Source organism: Cyprinodon variegatus, unplaced genomic scaffold (genome assembly GCF_000732505.1).
Source record: "Cyprinodon variegatus isolate N-32 unplaced genomic scaffold, C_variegatus-1.0 Scaffold84, whole genome shotgun sequence".
NCBI classification, from domain to species: domain Eukaryota; kingdom Metazoa; phylum Chordata; class Actinopteri; order Cyprinodontiformes; family Cyprinodontidae; genus Cyprinodon; species Cyprinodon variegatus.
Window position 1 is genome coordinate 1,550,808 of NW_015150537.1, and position 16,996 is coordinate 1,567,803.

General features: G+C 39.6%; 1 protein-coding gene across 2 annotated transcripts in view; it reads right to left on the reverse strand.

Moving 5' to 3' along the window:
* Positions 1-10,649, reverse strand: part of mgat4b (mannosyl (alpha-1,3-)-glycoprotein beta-1,4-N-acetylglucosaminyltransferase, isozyme B) — a 71,020-nt gene extending 60,371 nt beyond the window's left edge. For both annotated transcript variants that reach the window (XM_015373281.1, XM_015373282.1), the window contains exon 1: positions 10,424-10,649. In XM_015373281.1, coding sequence (XP_015228767.1) covers positions 10,424-10,520 — 97 coding nt within the window. In that variant the 5' untranslated portion in view covers positions 10,521-10,649. The remainder of the gene's footprint in view (positions 1-10,423) is intronic.
* Between the last annotated feature and the right edge of the window lie 6,347 nt (positions 10,650-16,996).

Genomic DNA, 16,996 nt, shown 5'->3' on the forward strand with positions numbered 1-16,996 from the left:
TGTGTGTGTGTGTGTGTGTGTGTGTGTGTGTGTGTGTGTGTGTGTGTGTGTGTGTGTGTGTGTGTGTGTGTGTGGTTCATGTTGGCCTCGCTCTTCAGGGTTCTGTGTCCAACTGATACTACACAGCTCCAATCCACTGTCCCAAAGTATGGGTGTGTAACTGAACCGCTGATAACGCCAAACGCTGTTTCAGTCTCAATGAAGTACAAACACACAGCAGAAGACACCGGGTTAATGATTCGTGTTTCTGGGTTCTTCCTTCACCTTCACACTACAGAGGTCATCTCCAGATTCTCTTTTTTTTGTGTTTAGTCGCCAACAAACGGAAGCAATACCAAGAGTTAAAATATCTGCTCAGAACATTTAGCTGGTATTGGTCCAAATATCTATGTGACAATAACAACCCTGGAAAAGTGGGAGACTCCTCCATTTAGGGTAAAGGTTCCTATTAACTGATATTTGGTGAAAAGGGGCGGATCTGGATCTGAATATATATAGGAGGGAAAAAAATGAAAATCCGGTTTCTTCTATATGGCGGAGGTCCGGTTTGATGAAGAGGACTGCAGCTGCTTCAGACGGTGCAACCTGACCTGCAGATCTAAACATTAAATATTCATCAGCTCCTCTCACAGCGTCTTGGACCCTCCGGGAAACACAAACAGAGCGTGCCGCTTCATCCCTGCTGCTGTTTAACATGCTATCAGTAGGAGAAATAAAGCTTTGTTGTCTGCAGAGCATAAACCAGTAAAAGTTAGAAGCTCAGATCCAAGCCCTGACGTCGTGCGGCTAGGTTCTTCCTGTAACCTCAATGCAGAATGCATGCCTAAAGGTTCCAGACTTCCCCAGAAAGGATGCAGGCCATCAGCTTCACGGTGCTGCTGACAGACGAACCTCGGCTGTTGGTTCCTTTTGCTGCAAAACACCGCACAGACTCCGCTACTTCATGCCTCCAGCTTTCATTAAACCATCTGAAAGAAACAGCAACTGCTTCTGGAGGCTCATCAGGAGCATCTGATCCACTCCAACATTTCCTGCTTTAACATTAATTCTAAAATATTTTCTATTTGAACCTTTAATTTGAAAAATGTTCTAATCATTGTACAGAATCAGGTCTGTTTTGGATCAGGACTGGATGGATTTGCTAAGTGTAATCTATGTGACCCACACTAGCCCACAGAGCTGGTTAAGGGCAGCAACACGGCCCTCAGGGCAGCTCGTACCATGACAACCGCCTGCAGGAGAGCCTGTTTGTGTTAAACAGGGCAAGATGGGGGATGTTTGAGACTATTCACTCCCCGAGGGGAGGCCATGCATTAACTCCCACTGGACCCTCTTCAGCGGGGAGCCTTATTATCACCTAGAGCACAGAAGCAGAAGGTCTACAGGTCTGACAAGTTTCAGGCTTCACTTTGTGGTCTTGTAAACCACATCCAGTTTGAACATTAAACTGTCACCGGAGCTGCAAAAACAAAAACAAAAAAGGAATGTTTCATTTAAGGACATTTTTGGAGAAAATGGTTCTCCTGAGCTGATAATTGTGCAGCAATTATCCATCCTCATTCTAAAGTCTTACAAACTTATCTCTTCTAAAGTCTCCATTTATATTATTTCTCCAAATCAAGAAGCAGCTTAGCAGTCCAAACAAAAACTAAATGTGGTTAATGGCGGCTTTTTACTTGGGAGCTTGATTGGAGAGGCCTTAATTCTGATAAGTGGAACGTTAATCTTAAAAGGTATACTTTATTTTCACAATAGAAAAATAAAACAACAAATAAAACTACCCGAGTCTGTATTTCATTATTTCAGTCTATCCAAAACCAAATAACCAAAAGCAAATAATAAAGGAAAATAAAGCTATATCCTTAAACAAAAGCTACTTAAAATGTATCATTTTCCAGCCCTTTTTCAGATGTCAAAAAGCCAAGTTTTGCACTACAGTCTCAGTCTCAATAGATTAATACAGTATAATTCTATGTAAAGACAGATTACCTGTCCAGTCCTGCACACTGGACATTTACCTGGTACTTTCCTTTGGGGAATTTCTCATTACATTTTCTATCTCCTCTCCATTCGCCTGTCCCTACTCATCTGTTTCTTCTTACTCCTTTGAATGGCATCCATTATCCTTTCCTTCTGCATCAACTCCATGATCACCTCTGAAACTGGTTGTCTTAGTGATAACGTCTATAAAATTTAGTTTGAGTACAGAAAAAGTAACAAATAGAAAGTCCTACTCAAACACAGTAAGTGAATTACAAAAATCACTTGTAGTATTTAACTGGTAAAAATAGTTAAGAAATAATAAGAATAAGAAAACACTAAAAGTACTTATTCAAATATTATCTGTTTAGCTTTGAGCCCAGCCCCTCTACTGAACCACTTGCTTTTCCAGGTCAGTAATTATGGATTAATATCAACTTACACTGATAAAGTGGATTAATAATTAATGCTCATTTGCTTTAATGTTGCAGCTGGGATGCCTTTAATGTTCTCTGTACCCTGAACACATCCCGAAACACAAACCTACCATAACCAAAGTCTAAATGTAATAGTGGGACCATGAAGGTTATATTTGCTAACCTGCTGCAGCCTGATTTGGTGTTACTCCTGACCAGGTAGACTCTAATCACGCTGACCCTGACCAGGTTGAAGATCTTTTTGCGACAACCTTATTTAAAGAGTTTCACAATAGTTTACTGGTCACTATAAAGCAATAATCCTTTTATTAGAATTTCATTTAATTAAATACCCAGTTCAAAGTAATTTTGAACACTAATTTAGTCATTTAGGATTCTTATATCATTATCACTGCTTTACAACCAGAGGGATCCTTTTTGACCTTTAGATATTATTTTATCCATTAATTACTTTTTGCTCAAGACAAAATAGAGTTAGCACTAACACTAAGTTTTATTTTTAAAGTTTTACACTGATGATAATCTCATTGTTATTTTAATAGAAATTGAATTTTCACATCTGTAATTTTTTAAAGGTTATTTTCAATGAAAATATGAATCTTCTGTGTGGAGAAGGACACACAAACTGATCAAACTGTGACCTCACTCACACACTAAAAAGGGCTCCAAACAGACAGACTGTCAGACTCTCAGTTTCACTCATATTGACCAAGCTGTCAGAGATCCTCTCATGTTTCGCAAACAAGAGTGGAACGAGGAGGGGGAGGAAAACTGAAAGATGCAAACAAACACAAGATCTGAGAGAGGAGATGAAACACAAAGTGAAGATGAGGATAAAGAAGGGAACTGGAGGAAAAAAAGGGACAAAATTGCATCATTAGATGGAGCAGATGGAGGAGAAAACAGGAGTTTGTCAGAGGAAATATGTTTAAAACTCTATAGAAAATTCTTGATGTAAAGATTAGAGATTATGAGAAAATGGGTGCTTTATCAGTCATCCAGAGGCAGAGTCCCAGAGGTAGATGAGAAGAAAGAGCTCAGCATCTACAGCATCGTCCATCATCGCTCTAAACATTGGAGAGATTTGTTTACATTTAGATTTGGCCGTTCAAAATCTGTTTTATTAAGAGTTTAACTTGAGAATAAAAATATTTCTGAATAAATGCTCAACAACCAATCAGATGCCATAAAGTTGTTCTGAGGTCAAATGGCAGAAGAAAAAAAAAATCTGAGAAGAGCACAGGATGTGTGAGGGGGGGGTGGGGGAGGCAGCCAGACAAGACTGAACATGTTCATCTCGTGCCTGAAAGAGGCCAGCATGTTATCTGATTGCCGGGTTGTGTTTCTGTTCTGTTAATTATTCTGTTGGAGTTTGTGTGTTCTCCATTCATGCAGACCTGCACCTCTTTAAAGCCCCTATCAGCTTCACTCTGCTTTTAGCCAGAGCCCACTGAGGAACCCTTCAGGGAAGTCCATGGGAAGGCCAAAACAAGCCACTGCTGAGCATTTATGGATCACACACCTAAAATCCAACACCTCTGTTGGGATCAATGAGTAAAACAGGTCTAAATGAAGCCTTAAACATCAGATTCTAATCTCTGCTGTCTACCAGCTAAAAGGTCCTGGGTTCTAATATTTGCTTGCGGTTCAATCAAAGATCTGTTTGTTTTGGGTTTCTCTGTCATCTTAATACCTATTTACTACATTGTGTGTTTTTTTTTTTTTTTTTCTGTACTTCTATAACCAATCCGGAGGCTTGAGTAAAGGATGTCACTGCTCTGGGGATCCAGTCAGAGGAGTGCATAAATCTAACGCACCTTCTTTCTGCAGCACCACTCACCCACTTTACCCCGGAGTGCTACAAGCACCACCCCCCCACACACACACACACACACCATGTTTCTGGTGAGTATTCATTCTAATCTCAGTACTTTCTCTCTTGGACAAAAGCACTGAATGCAGATGGTCTTAGTACTATGTAGCACCCTGTGTAGTATCCCATTTAGTATTTTCTTTGGGTCTATTTACAAAGAACGTGACCCAAAACCACAAAGTTCTGATATCATCTCAATAGCCTTCTTTTCTTACCATCAGAGATGGAAACTCATGAGAAGCCTTCATCACAACTGCTCATTGAGGCTAGTTAGTCCCATCGCAGATCAATCCCTCCCTCCCTCCCTCCATCCATCCATCCATCCATCCATCCATCCATCCATCCATCCATCCATCCATCCATCCATCCATCCATCCATCCCCCATCCCCCATCCCCCATCCATCCATCCATCTATCTATATTATGCATCCTTCCATCGCTGTGAAAGAGCAATAAGCAGGTTGAAACTTGAAGGTTCTTCCTTTTCTTCTCCTTCAAATCATTTGGATGAACACCACAAACAGAATTGGAGGAGAGATGCCTCCCTGGGGGAGATCCAGAAGGCAGTCAGCCTTCATTTTGCAGAAACAGAGACCAGACCCCTGAAAAAAAATGACCCACTTGCTTTATATTTGACACCTGGAAATCAGAACTTCCAGGTTTTACAGCAGCTGATTATTCTCCTTTCTTAGTGACAGCTTTGTTACCAGTTCAAATTCAGACCTTAAAGAGAAGCTGCAGTAGGGGAGAATATTGGTTATTTAAATTTTTTTTTGGTTTATGGCAATTTTATGTTTTTAGAAAACGGTGACATTAGTTCATTACTTTTTGTTCTAGGGTTTATTTTAATAACAAAAAAAACAAGCTAATTGACTGACAATAGTAGCTGCAAATATTGAATTTGAATTATGATGCCCTTTAACTAAGGTCACCTCCTAAAGGGATGATCGAAATATAATGTTTTTAAAGCAATTTATTTGTCATTTCTCCCTTTTTTTTACAATGAAACTTAAGTGAGGAAAAAAAAGATGAATTGGATTTAGTAGGAAAACAACTGAGATTATCTTTTTAGGTTGTATCGACCAGCCCTAAACTACTCCGTCTACGCTCCTTCAAACTAAGACCAGAAATACAACAAACAGCAAAATGACATCAGATTTTTCTTCTTAGCTTTTCTATTCTTGTATTTTTCACTGTTTCATGCAAGAAAAAAAATAAAGAAAAAAACAGAAAAAGTGTTTACTGCCAGCTGGACTCTGAAGCTCCAGTTTGTAAGAAAACTGAAAGCTGAGCTGCAGCAAACAGATCAAAGAAGTTCAAGCTGAGCAGGTCTGAACACATCTGACTGACGGAGTCATTGGTTCAAAGGAAAAACAACACAGCTGCATATTCAGGGAGCAGAAGTCAATATCAGAGCAGAGGCGTCCTGAAGATCCACAGCGACGACAGCCCATGGTTTCTCACTGAAGGGAAACGTTTAGCTCAGGCTGTTAGAGATCTCTCTGCAGGATACCTGCAGTCTGACCTGATGCTCCTTTTCTTTCAACGCCTCAGTTTTATATTCCTGAAGCTCAGCAGATAAAAGGGGCTGTGAGTCATTTCAGGGTCTCTGAGTAGCAAAAGCTTTGGGTAATTTCACATCAACCGGTCACTTTCAACAAACTCAGAGACCAATAATAGACACCTTCCCATTAAGGACACACTGAGACCTAAGATTAATTACATAAGGTGAGCTTTATTAACAAAATGTATCTATATTTTAATCAAATGTATCAACAGTCAACGTGATCTGAGAATAGAGCCCTGAGGAACACCACATGTGATTAGGGAACATAATCCTTTTTACGACATAGATAGATTATAACCTAATAAACTGGATTTTAACCTAAAATATTCTTCAAATTTTATCTACCAGGTTAGCCAAGTTGATAGGTGTTTTTGAAAAATTCAGAATTCGTATGTAGAATGTCTAATATTCAGTGTTCTATCAAGTGGTTGGTAAATTTATATAATAGCACAATTTCTACATAAAAACTGCATAAACTCTTGGAAAATGATGAACCCAATGACTTAGTGACTGCAGCAGGCAGTGGTTATGGGACACAGTAATATAAAGCTGTGACAGGGAGAGTGCCTTAAATGATCACTTATCACAGAGGACTAGAAACCAGGAAGAAAATTCTGAGTAAATTAAGGAATCTTTAAAATGGAACAAAAAGTCCAAAATACAGAATATTCTATTGTATTCTATTGTAATTATATTTATATGAGGATGATTAATTATGTTGAAAATAAAACATTTAACAAAAAAATTAAAAAAATAAGTTAACATCTTCAGAGCAGAACAGCAAGATAAGTGTAAGTGTAAGTTTGATGATTAGCCCTAAAATAAATCCATCAATTTAAAGTTCAGCTGAAGTCAGGAAGCTGTTCTTTACATTTAAAACATTTTTTTAACTCATCTTAGAACTTTAGCAGGTAAAAAAAAGCTAATTTTATAAAGATGAAAGAAGCCCTGAGGTGCTCCTTTTGGTGCTTTTATATAAAAACTAATCTTTCTAATTTTTTCTCTTAGGCACCAAGACAAAAAGCTACCGTAATAAATTTTACTGAGTATAAAAAACCTTTTCTAAAACTAAGATGAAAAAGGAAAAAAACTTAATTATATTTAAATCTATTTTTCTTACTCTGATTAATATTTAATTCAAAGATTATTAACAAGCTGTTCTTTTATCTTTAAAAAAAATGATAATTTTTGGTCAGAATGATTAAAAGGGTCCTTAAATAAACCTTTTCAATTCCCCCTCAGGGCTTCCGTAGACTGCCAGAGCGAACTGTTGCGTTTGAATCTGTTTAGTTTTTTTGCAGAAAGCAGCATCTCTGCAGGAAGAAGGATCACGTTTTACTTTGGAACCAAACACAGAACAACCGAACACAGACCAGCTAAACATTGGATGCAATTTTTCTCTCATCACTTGTGGACGTTTGTTTTATCATTCCTTCATCATGTCGACCTTCTGAATGTTCTCAGGTTTTAGACACAGTTTTCTGTTCCTTCTGGGTATAAGATTAGAAAAAGAGTACACACTCGTTATCTTGTTAAAGAGCTTTCATCTTGCAGCGCTGTGAGTTTGGCCAGTTTGGACTTTGATCAGGAGTTAAAAATGATCACATGGTGATCAATATAAAGGCCTCTTTCACATGAATGGCTGGCGGGTGTTTTTATGCTTGCAGAAGAGAAATGAAGAGCATTTATTAACCCAAGAGCTACATGTTTCAAAGTTTAATTTTGGATCGGAGGCCTGCCTTTCAACTCGACTGCACACGAAGCCGCAGCGTCTCAAAACTTCAAAGAAAAGAGGAAGTTATGAACAAAAAGGAAGTATTAGTTTGAAGTACCTGGAGTGAAAATGGCAGCAGCAGTGAGAAAACTTTTCTCACATAGTGGAAAATGTTCCTGAAATGCACCATTACATCAGAAAAGCAGCTTGATTTGCCTTTTGATGCAGCTGGCGTCTCTGTGGACTCCGTACAGGAAACTACGGAGCTGATACCATCAATAGATGATTACCAACTGCATGAGTCTGAGTTGAGTTTCTCAGCAAACCCCTGAGAGGGTGAGAGCCACAAGCAGGTTCATCTCCTCTGTGAAAGTTCTCAGCTGCAGGTTTAGAACCAGGAGAACGACCCCCTAAAAACAGCTGCACCACCCCCATCAGCCTGCAGGGCAAGTGTCACAAACCAAACGTCCCTTTTTTCTTCCCGTCGTCATCTGTTCCACAGCAGCGGCACCCACCCTAAAAAAATGTGCAGCCAAACACTTCCACAGCTGGAAGTTGAACTCTTCACAGCAGTGGAAACACCCAGAAAACAATTCCAGCACTACAGACATCATGTAGATCTGCAGAACTCGAAGAGAACCGGTTCTTTGCTACAATGCATCCAGCTGGTTTACATTCGACAATATAATCCAGATCTCAGTTCTACAGTTCGGAGGTGAAAGCATTTCTGTCTGGTAACCATGAGGCGAGCAGATGACGTGATGCTGATATGTTCTGAACCCTAAATAACAGTTCCTGGCAACTGGAGGAGGTACAGGACCTCTCTCTGTAAGCATTCATATCTGACAACAATCATGTAGTCTCAGTCATCCCTCCATCTTTCAGCCTCATTAATATTAAAGAAAGAGATGGAATACAGGAGGCCCCTGGGGGCCTCTTGTTTATCATTTTGAATAAGACGCTTATGTGGAGTTAAGTTGGGGTTCTTTAGACTTCTACAAGTTAAACTGTTTTTCTTTCTGTGCTATTTATGGTGTTTATTAGACAGTCTAATGTTTCTTTTTGAGATCTGTGATGCAGCTTCTCCAGGAGGTTAAATATTAAAGGTCACGACCCTGAAAGTATGGGTGCTCGTAAGGTAGCATCTTCTCTCTAAACCTGGCATAGCAGAAGTTCTTCTGCTTCATACAGCAGTAATAAAACCAGTCCATCCACTGCAGCACCGAACATCTGAGGGGACGGATCACGCGGCAATAAGCACTTTATTCTTAGCCTGCATCACAACAGTTCCAGTCAGAAACGAAAAGTCCCCCAAAATGACCCAAAGCATTGAGGAAATGTGGAACTGGAACAGATTTGGCACAATTAGCACACATTCAGCTAAAGGTCAGAGAAAAGTCAGCAATTAAACGGTCCTTTACAGCAATAGCACAAAACTGCTGACTATTTTACAGCGGATGCACTATATGGCCCTGGTTAAATCACTCCCAGGTTAGAGGAAATGTGGTTCTGTCTGCATCTGTCCCAACAGCAAGAGGACGGAGGTCTGCTTATGAGTGCAAACGGCCCTGAAATGTCGAGCTGATATCGTTTCACAGCAACTCCACTCAAAATAAAAAATATCATTCCAAGGTTTTGTTCAAATTTAGAAACGTATTTGTTTTTCTCACGTGTTTCCCTCCAGGTCAGGAAAAAAAGGTTCCTTTACGTGTTAAGAAGTGGAGTTTTACTGCCAAGAAAAATGTATCTATCATTCTTTTATAGCCTTGACACATTAGAACAAGTCAAATAACACCAGACTGTGAATCATATGTGACATTAACAGATCAGATTTTAATGAATAAAGCTTTCAGAAATGGTTCCTGTCATGCAAGCTGAATAGAAAACTCAGAGAGCTGCACTGAGGCTCTGTTTCCCACTTTAAGGCTATCACTTACCCACTCCCACAGCGTGTGGAGTGACTCTTATGCTGTGTCAGAATAGAACAGATTTGAATGCTCAGTTTGCAAACACCATTTATCGCAGATATCCAATCTAATCTGAGTGTATTTTCTGCAATGGAAAACAGAAAAGGTCCAGAAAAACTTTAGGCAATAGAAAAAGGATGGAGGTTTAGAATGGATGTCCAGAGCAATGTCCTAGTCAAAGTATATTTGACTAGGACATTGTTCTGGACAATTTTCTGGAAAAATCCGGATCAAAGTGCATCTCAGAACAATCTAAGAAATCCCACCTCATCTTCCTTTCATCTGAAGCGTTACAGATCTTAAAACAGCTAAATTTCCCCTCACAATTCAAAGGTGGCCTCCATCTTGGCCCTCATTAATCCCCTCATCACCTCAAAGATCATCATCTGAGACTCGGGATGGAGATGCATGAAATCCAAACAGCTCTTCTTCCACCTCCATCCTAACTTCTCTATGTTGGAAGTATATGCAACTCAACAGAGCCTGAAATGTAGTAGCAATTATCATCTTTCTCTCCATGTTGGAAGCAGCTTCTGAAGCTCCTTCATGATCTACTCAGGCAGAAAGGGGACACTGTGATCAGATGGAAGCAGCATTTACAGCATCAGCAGGATTAAACTCCCTGGAGCATCAAACTGCAGCTACAACTAAAAAAAATCTCCACTCTGCATCTTCCTTTCTGGTTTCTTCATAAACTGATGTTTCACATCAGCACCACCTGGAATAATTCTCCCTATGCATCACAAACCAAACGCCCATTCTGTTTCACTGAAGCCTGCAGCCTCACATCAGCACCATCATGCGTGCATCATGCACCTTGATGTCCCCCAGCATCCCTCCATCACAGCCACCTTCCAGCAGGAACACACCGGAATGTGGGCTTACCTCTGGAGCTGCTGAAGGCGGTGTACCAGGACAGGGAGACCAGCCCACTCAGCCCGAACAACAAGACCGTCAGGAATGAGACATTGCGGAGCCTCATCTCCGGAGCCCCGGGAGCATGTCCGCACCGAGAGGGGGAGGGACGGCAGGGATGACCGGACACAAGCAGCGGGCAGCAGCCGGAGATGTCGCTCTGAGAGCGGCAGCGGGAGACTGGAGAGGATGGGAGGGCCCGGAGCTGAGATATGAGCTGGGAGGGAGGAGACATGGGGGGGTGGAGGGGGGAGGAGAGGAGAGGGGGGGTTAAATAAACACCATCAGTTCACTTAAAGCACGCGGACAGCCCGCTAACACTGAGCAGTTTACAAGAGGAACAAAGACTAACAAAGATGTGGACGTTTGGTTTGTTATAAATTAAACAGCCTGCGCGACTGATCTGCAGCGCCCCCATGTGGTGACTTTAAGAAACTAGCGGTGAGACACAACAACAACCAAACCTTTATGCTGAGGAGGCCTGCTGACCTCACAGAGACTGCCTATATAGTAGCAGGGGCCAGATTGAAAAGGGCCTCTACATTAGGGAAGAATGACCTCCAAAATCCATAAAGGAATTTTATTTTATTTATTTATTTTTTTTATTAATTGTGGGGCTGCTCAGTGCTGCTTTGCAGCAAGAATGTTCTGGGTTCAATTCCCAGTCCGGCGTCTTTCTGCATGGAGTTTGTTGTTCTACATGTTCTCCCTGAGCATGCGTGGGTTCTCTCCGGGTACTCCAGCTTCCTCCCACAGTCCAAAAACATGACTGTTAATTGGCTTCTCTAAATTCTCCTTAGGTGTGAGTGTGTGTGTGAATGGTTGTTTGTCCTGTTTGTCTCTGTGTTTCCCTGCGATGGACTGGCGACCTGTCCAGGGTGTACCCCGCCTCTCACCCTTAGACAGCTGGAAATAGGCACCAGCACCCATCTGGACCCCACTTGGGATTAAGTGTGTTCAAAATTGATGCATAGGTGTCTTGTTACGGTGTTAGGGGTGTAAATAATAATCGTTTTGTATCGATGCATCGATCCAACAGCCGATGATCCGCTGCATCGACACATCTGTATAAGTATCGATTCATGTTTTTTTTTTCCATTTCTTCAGGTCGATTTTTATCCATTTGCTCCTGGACATAATACTAACGGCGGTAAACCCATTTCTCCCTCCTACCTCGCTTCCTTTAGCCACTACCCCCTTTCCTTCTTTGCTACATGCACGCATAGAATAAAGCTGAACTGGGGAAGCTTCTGAAGGATCCTTGCATATGGCACCACATCCAGCAGGGTGGCTGAGATATATTTTCAGATGAAGTGGATCAGTGTGATGGTGGAGTATTTGCCTTTGAGATCAATAAAGTATTTTTCAACTACAATAATTTGAATCGAAACAGGAGGGAACTTCTCAATGTTCATGAAATCTGCAGAGAAGAAAGATACCATCAGATCCTTGAGCTATCTTCCCCTTCAGATGCTGGAAGACCTTATCTCCTCTTTTATCTTAAGTGCAGGCAGAGGGAGATGGGGAGGGTGTTTTAAGAATGTGGTTGGGGGATATAGGTAGACTCTTTTTCTTCCTTTTTCCTTTCCTCTCTAAAGATGAGGTATTGAAATGTGCATATTGGAACATTAGAGGTCCAGAGAGACCACAACCAACACGCTCATTTTCTCATTCAAACATGTATAATACTTAACCGTGCAATCACAATTCCTGTCTCAGTATGTGTTGCTTCATCTCAGACATCCCTAAGCCTAGATTGGAGCTGCCTCTAGATTAACATACGGGCTCTGTCCTGCACAGTAAACTACAAAGTGGCACTTAGCATTGCAATTGCAACCTTTATAGCACTCATTCTAAGAGAGGTCTTATATTACAAGTTTTCATCTTATTTAATTTACCTTAAATTGATATTAAGTGACTAAATTTCCCTTTGGGATTAATAAAGTATTATTGAATTCAAATTAAATCAAGAAAAATGACAGAGAACATAATATGTCCTTGGAGAGGAAGATTTAACCAAAAAAAAAAAAAAGGAAATTTATTCTAATCTACATGTAAAAAAAAAAAAAGAAAATCTAATTGTTTAGCCTAGTGTATCAAATTTTATATGCTTACACTGACCTCTAGCGGTCACCTCCAAAAAAGGCAGCCATGTCCAACTTAAAATCAATCAGATCTACAACAACAGAAAATCCTTTCTATTTCTAAATCAGAGGTTGGCTTCTCAAGTCAAAGGCCAGCCTATGATTTTGACCGGTAATCATGATTAATTCTCATCCAACAGTAACAATAGGAAAGAAAAAAGTTCACACAGAACCAGATAACAGTCCGACTTCATGGTATCTGTGTTGCGTTTTTGACCAATAACTGCCAAAGATTCACCTGTAGAACCACTCCTATATGCTCCTTCTGTTTGGTATCAGCTTGTAGAAGAGAAGATGCATTTTTGACCAACTCGATAAGAGGGGCAGAGGCCCAGTTGAGACCAAGGTAAAGAGCTTTTAGTACTCCTATCTGCAAGAAAAGAACAGCTAAAAAAAAAGGCTCATATATGTTAACTCAAAGTTATGGCTTTTCCTTAACACAACAGGGGATGTGTGATGTTCACATGATCAGTAACTCCACACACAACTACTTTTTCTCTTTAAGTTTTAACACACGGTAGGATAAATATATTGGTTTGTTTATTTTTATTTTGACAGTATTGGAAGACATTAGTTCCAACTGTAATGAACACATTTGGTTAACTTTTGTATATTTAAATTTGTCAAATGCTTAATATTGTTTGTGCTTCCTTTTGTTGGTGTTGTGGAGAGTACCTTCAACTGGGAGAATGCAAAGGACTCCTGCTGGCATACTCACACACAGTTCCACCATGAGGGAAGACCATGGAGTTCACATTTTAATATGCTTCATAATCTTTTCGTTCTTTTGTGATTTTCTCATTTCTCTAATTTGGTTTAGTATTAGTTATCTAAGTTTAATCCTTAAGCTAACTGTCCTTCCTTCCTTCCTTCCTTCCTTCCTTCCTTCCTTCCTTCCTTCCTTCCTTCCTTCCTTCCTTCCTTTGTGCAGTTAGTTTAAGGTTTTGTTAGGTTTAACCTTGATAAATTTGCCTTAAGTTAGTCTCACCATTTGACCTCTTTAAAAGCTCTGTCATTATTGTTTTGAATTCTTGTTACTTTGGGGAAATAAAACCAATTTTCTTGATAATCGCTGCTGTATTCTCATGCTTGGCTGGCTTGGTCCCTCACAGGTTGATATTCTCCCCATTCCTTTTTATTCCCTACAAATTTTACTGTGTGCACAAAGACAAAGTCCTTTCATATGCAGAAATACTTGAATGACTCTGCACTTCCTGGGTGCATCAGAGACGGACAAGAAGCTCAGGGCAGGGAGCTGGTGGAACTCTTTCTGGCATGTTGTGGAAAAAATAATCAGATCCTGAATGTCAACAAAACAAGGGAGCTTATTGTAGATTTCAGAAGAGGAACAAGTTGAATCCTATTAACATCATGGAAAAAGTGGAGGTGGTAGAGGAGTATAAATACCTTGGTGTTCACCTGGACAACATCAAAGCAAATTACTTAGAAAATCTTAAGTTGATAAAGCAAGCCGTCGCTGTTCTAGGAAGGTCTCTGGAAATGATTTTATGAAGAAGAATTCTTCATAAAATGAGGAGCATTATGAACAACAGTAAGCTTCCTCTTCAGAGGATTGCTGTCATCAGTCAAAGGATTCTCTAGATCTGGTGCGAGACAGACCACTAGAGAAAATCCTCCTTGCCTACAGCTATAAACAAATACAGCAACTTGTCAAACAAATGTGAAGGGTTCTTACTGCAATGTTTATTTTCCGTTTGGGAATAATGAAGTATTTCTAATTGAATTAGAATTGAATTGATGAACTGAAATAGAATGGACCATGGTTCTCCAGTTTAATGGGAGCATTACAGTAGACACCAAGGATTTAACAGGTGCCTTTCAAAATCTTTATAAATAGCTTAGTTGTGAATTATAACTTTTGATTTGTTTTTGACAAATAAAATTGTTTTTCATGATCCATTACTGAATATTTTCAAATAAGTGCCTGAAATTAATCTGACAGTACTTTTGAGGACAGTACTTTTGAAATCTTGCTCTCATCTGCAAATCAGTGAAATGAAAGGCTATACCATAATACAATGACCCTAGTGGAAGCATAAAAGGTGAACATCAGGCTGTTCCAAAATCAAGTCTTGAGGCACATAATAAATTAGAGGAGATATTTTTGAGGTAAGGGCCCAAATTTTAGACAACAGGGACCAAAACCAATAAGAAAACAGAGCCACTAAGGCTACCAAACATGATTACATCTGGGATAAAATTAACTATTTTTTGCATTTCTTGGTAGCGTTGGTCCATCAACAAATGTTGCTTTATAAATAAGGACAAGGGTACCATCAAAGTTCATGTTAAAGTAGACAAACACTTTTGACAACTGCTGCAAGTATTAATTTTTGTACATTTATCTTGAAAAAATAAATTCATTAGAAATTTTTTTCTTCTGGTAATTGTTTTTTTTTTAAATATTTGTGTATTTTAGTCTTTAATATACTAGCATTTGCATGCAATTTCCTTTTTTGTCACAGTTTGTACAAATGAAATTTAGATGTTGGGTTGCTCAGTGATAAAGTGGGTAGCACTGCTGCCTTGCAGCAAGAAGGTTCTGGGTTTGATTCCCGGGGTCTTTCTGCATGGAGTTTGTGTGTTCTCCCTGAGCATGCGTGGGTTCTCTCTGGGTACTCTGGCTTCCTCCAACAGTCCCAAAACATGACTGTTAGGTTAATTGGCTTCTGTAAATCCTCCTTAGCTATGAGTGTGCATGGTTGTTTGTCCCTGTGTTGCCCTGTGATGGAATGGTGGCCTGTCCAGGGTGTACCCCGCTTCTTGCCCACTGACAGCTGGAGATAGGCACCAGGTTCCCTGGCGACCCCAGTTGGAATAAAGCGAGATCAATGGATGTTTTGTAACTCAGTACTTAAACATCCTTCTTACAGAATACTTTATTACTCTGGAGTAATTTCTTGGAAAAAATTAATTGAAAAATTTTTGTTGAGGGCAATTTCTGGCTGTTCCATGAACATTCGATCAATAAGACTGGGATTCCAAGATTAGCTGCAGTGTCAGATACACTTCAGAACATCCTCAGGTCTTAGGAAATAAGTTATTGGGTCATAGAAAAAAACTAATTGTCAGGTCTCAGGAAAAAAAAAAGTTTTTAGGCCTAAGGAAAAAAAAATTGACATCTCAGTTAAAGTGTTGATAGGTCTAAAGAAAATAATTTTCAGTTGCGAAAAGGTTGTCAGATCTAAAAAAAAAAAAAAAGTCTTCAGCTACTGGGAAAAAAAATTTTCAGGTCTGCTCAGAAAAGATAGTAGTCAGGTCTTCAGAAAAAAGTTCTCAGGTCTTGGAAATAAAACCATTAGGTGTTAGGTCTCAGGAACTGTGAAGCTCTTTTTTAAATTCTGTGAAATCTTTACCAACTGTGCTGAAGCTACATTCTCACTCAAATCATCCAAACACCCCTTCATTTCCCATGAGTCATTGCAGGTCAAGGCATATTGGTCCAACTTAGAAAACAACTGCTGAAAAGGATGGCAAAAATTGTCATTAAAATTTTGGATTTTATGTTTTCTATGACCCAAAATAAATATTTAAGGTGTTTTGTTTTTTTCTCTCCTAATTTTAATGAAACCTCAGCCCATATAGTTTGTCATCCTAAATCCTGACAGCTCTTTTCTAAGACAGGACAACCTAAATACCTATTTCCCCAGAGACCTAACCTTCTAAAGACTTTTTTTTCCTTAGACCTGGCAATTTGACAACTTTTCCTCAGAGCAGACAATCTGGCATTTTTTTTCCTAAGACATCACAGCATTTTCAATCAAATCTGAGACCCTGTAATTTTTTTCTAAGCCCTGGTCTCTTTTTTTCTAATACCTGAGGATCTCCTAAAATGTATACCGGTAGATAGGGTTTTCAGAATGTTTTTTTTTTTTTTTGTTTTTTTTTTTTTTAGTGGTTGCAGGTAACAGCTCAACCACTAGATGGCATCCAAATCAACTATTCTCCTTTATCAAACATGGCAGAATCTGTATCTGTAGACTGTCATCTCATCCCAAAGGACATCAGATCATATAAACCTCCTCAGCTGTGGTGGAGCAACAGTTGCAAGGCTCCCCTACAGAGGAATCAAAGCCCAAATGTTTCTCTAAATCTAGAAATATACTGAGGCTGGTCTAAAAGGTTTTGTAGGTTTTACATTTTAACCTTATTCAGCACCGGGCTCAATCACTCTGCACATTGTTGGTATTATAAGCAGCACTATTATCCTATTCTTGTTGCATTGTTTTTCATTTGCATGGTTCCCCGCATCCCTTTTGTTTTGCCCCTTTGCCCCATTTGTATCAGTAAATAAGGTTTGGTCCAACGTTTCACCTGAAGCAGATATTTTTTTCATCCAGGCAAAGCAGATTTATTTGTAAAGCACATTTTAATAACA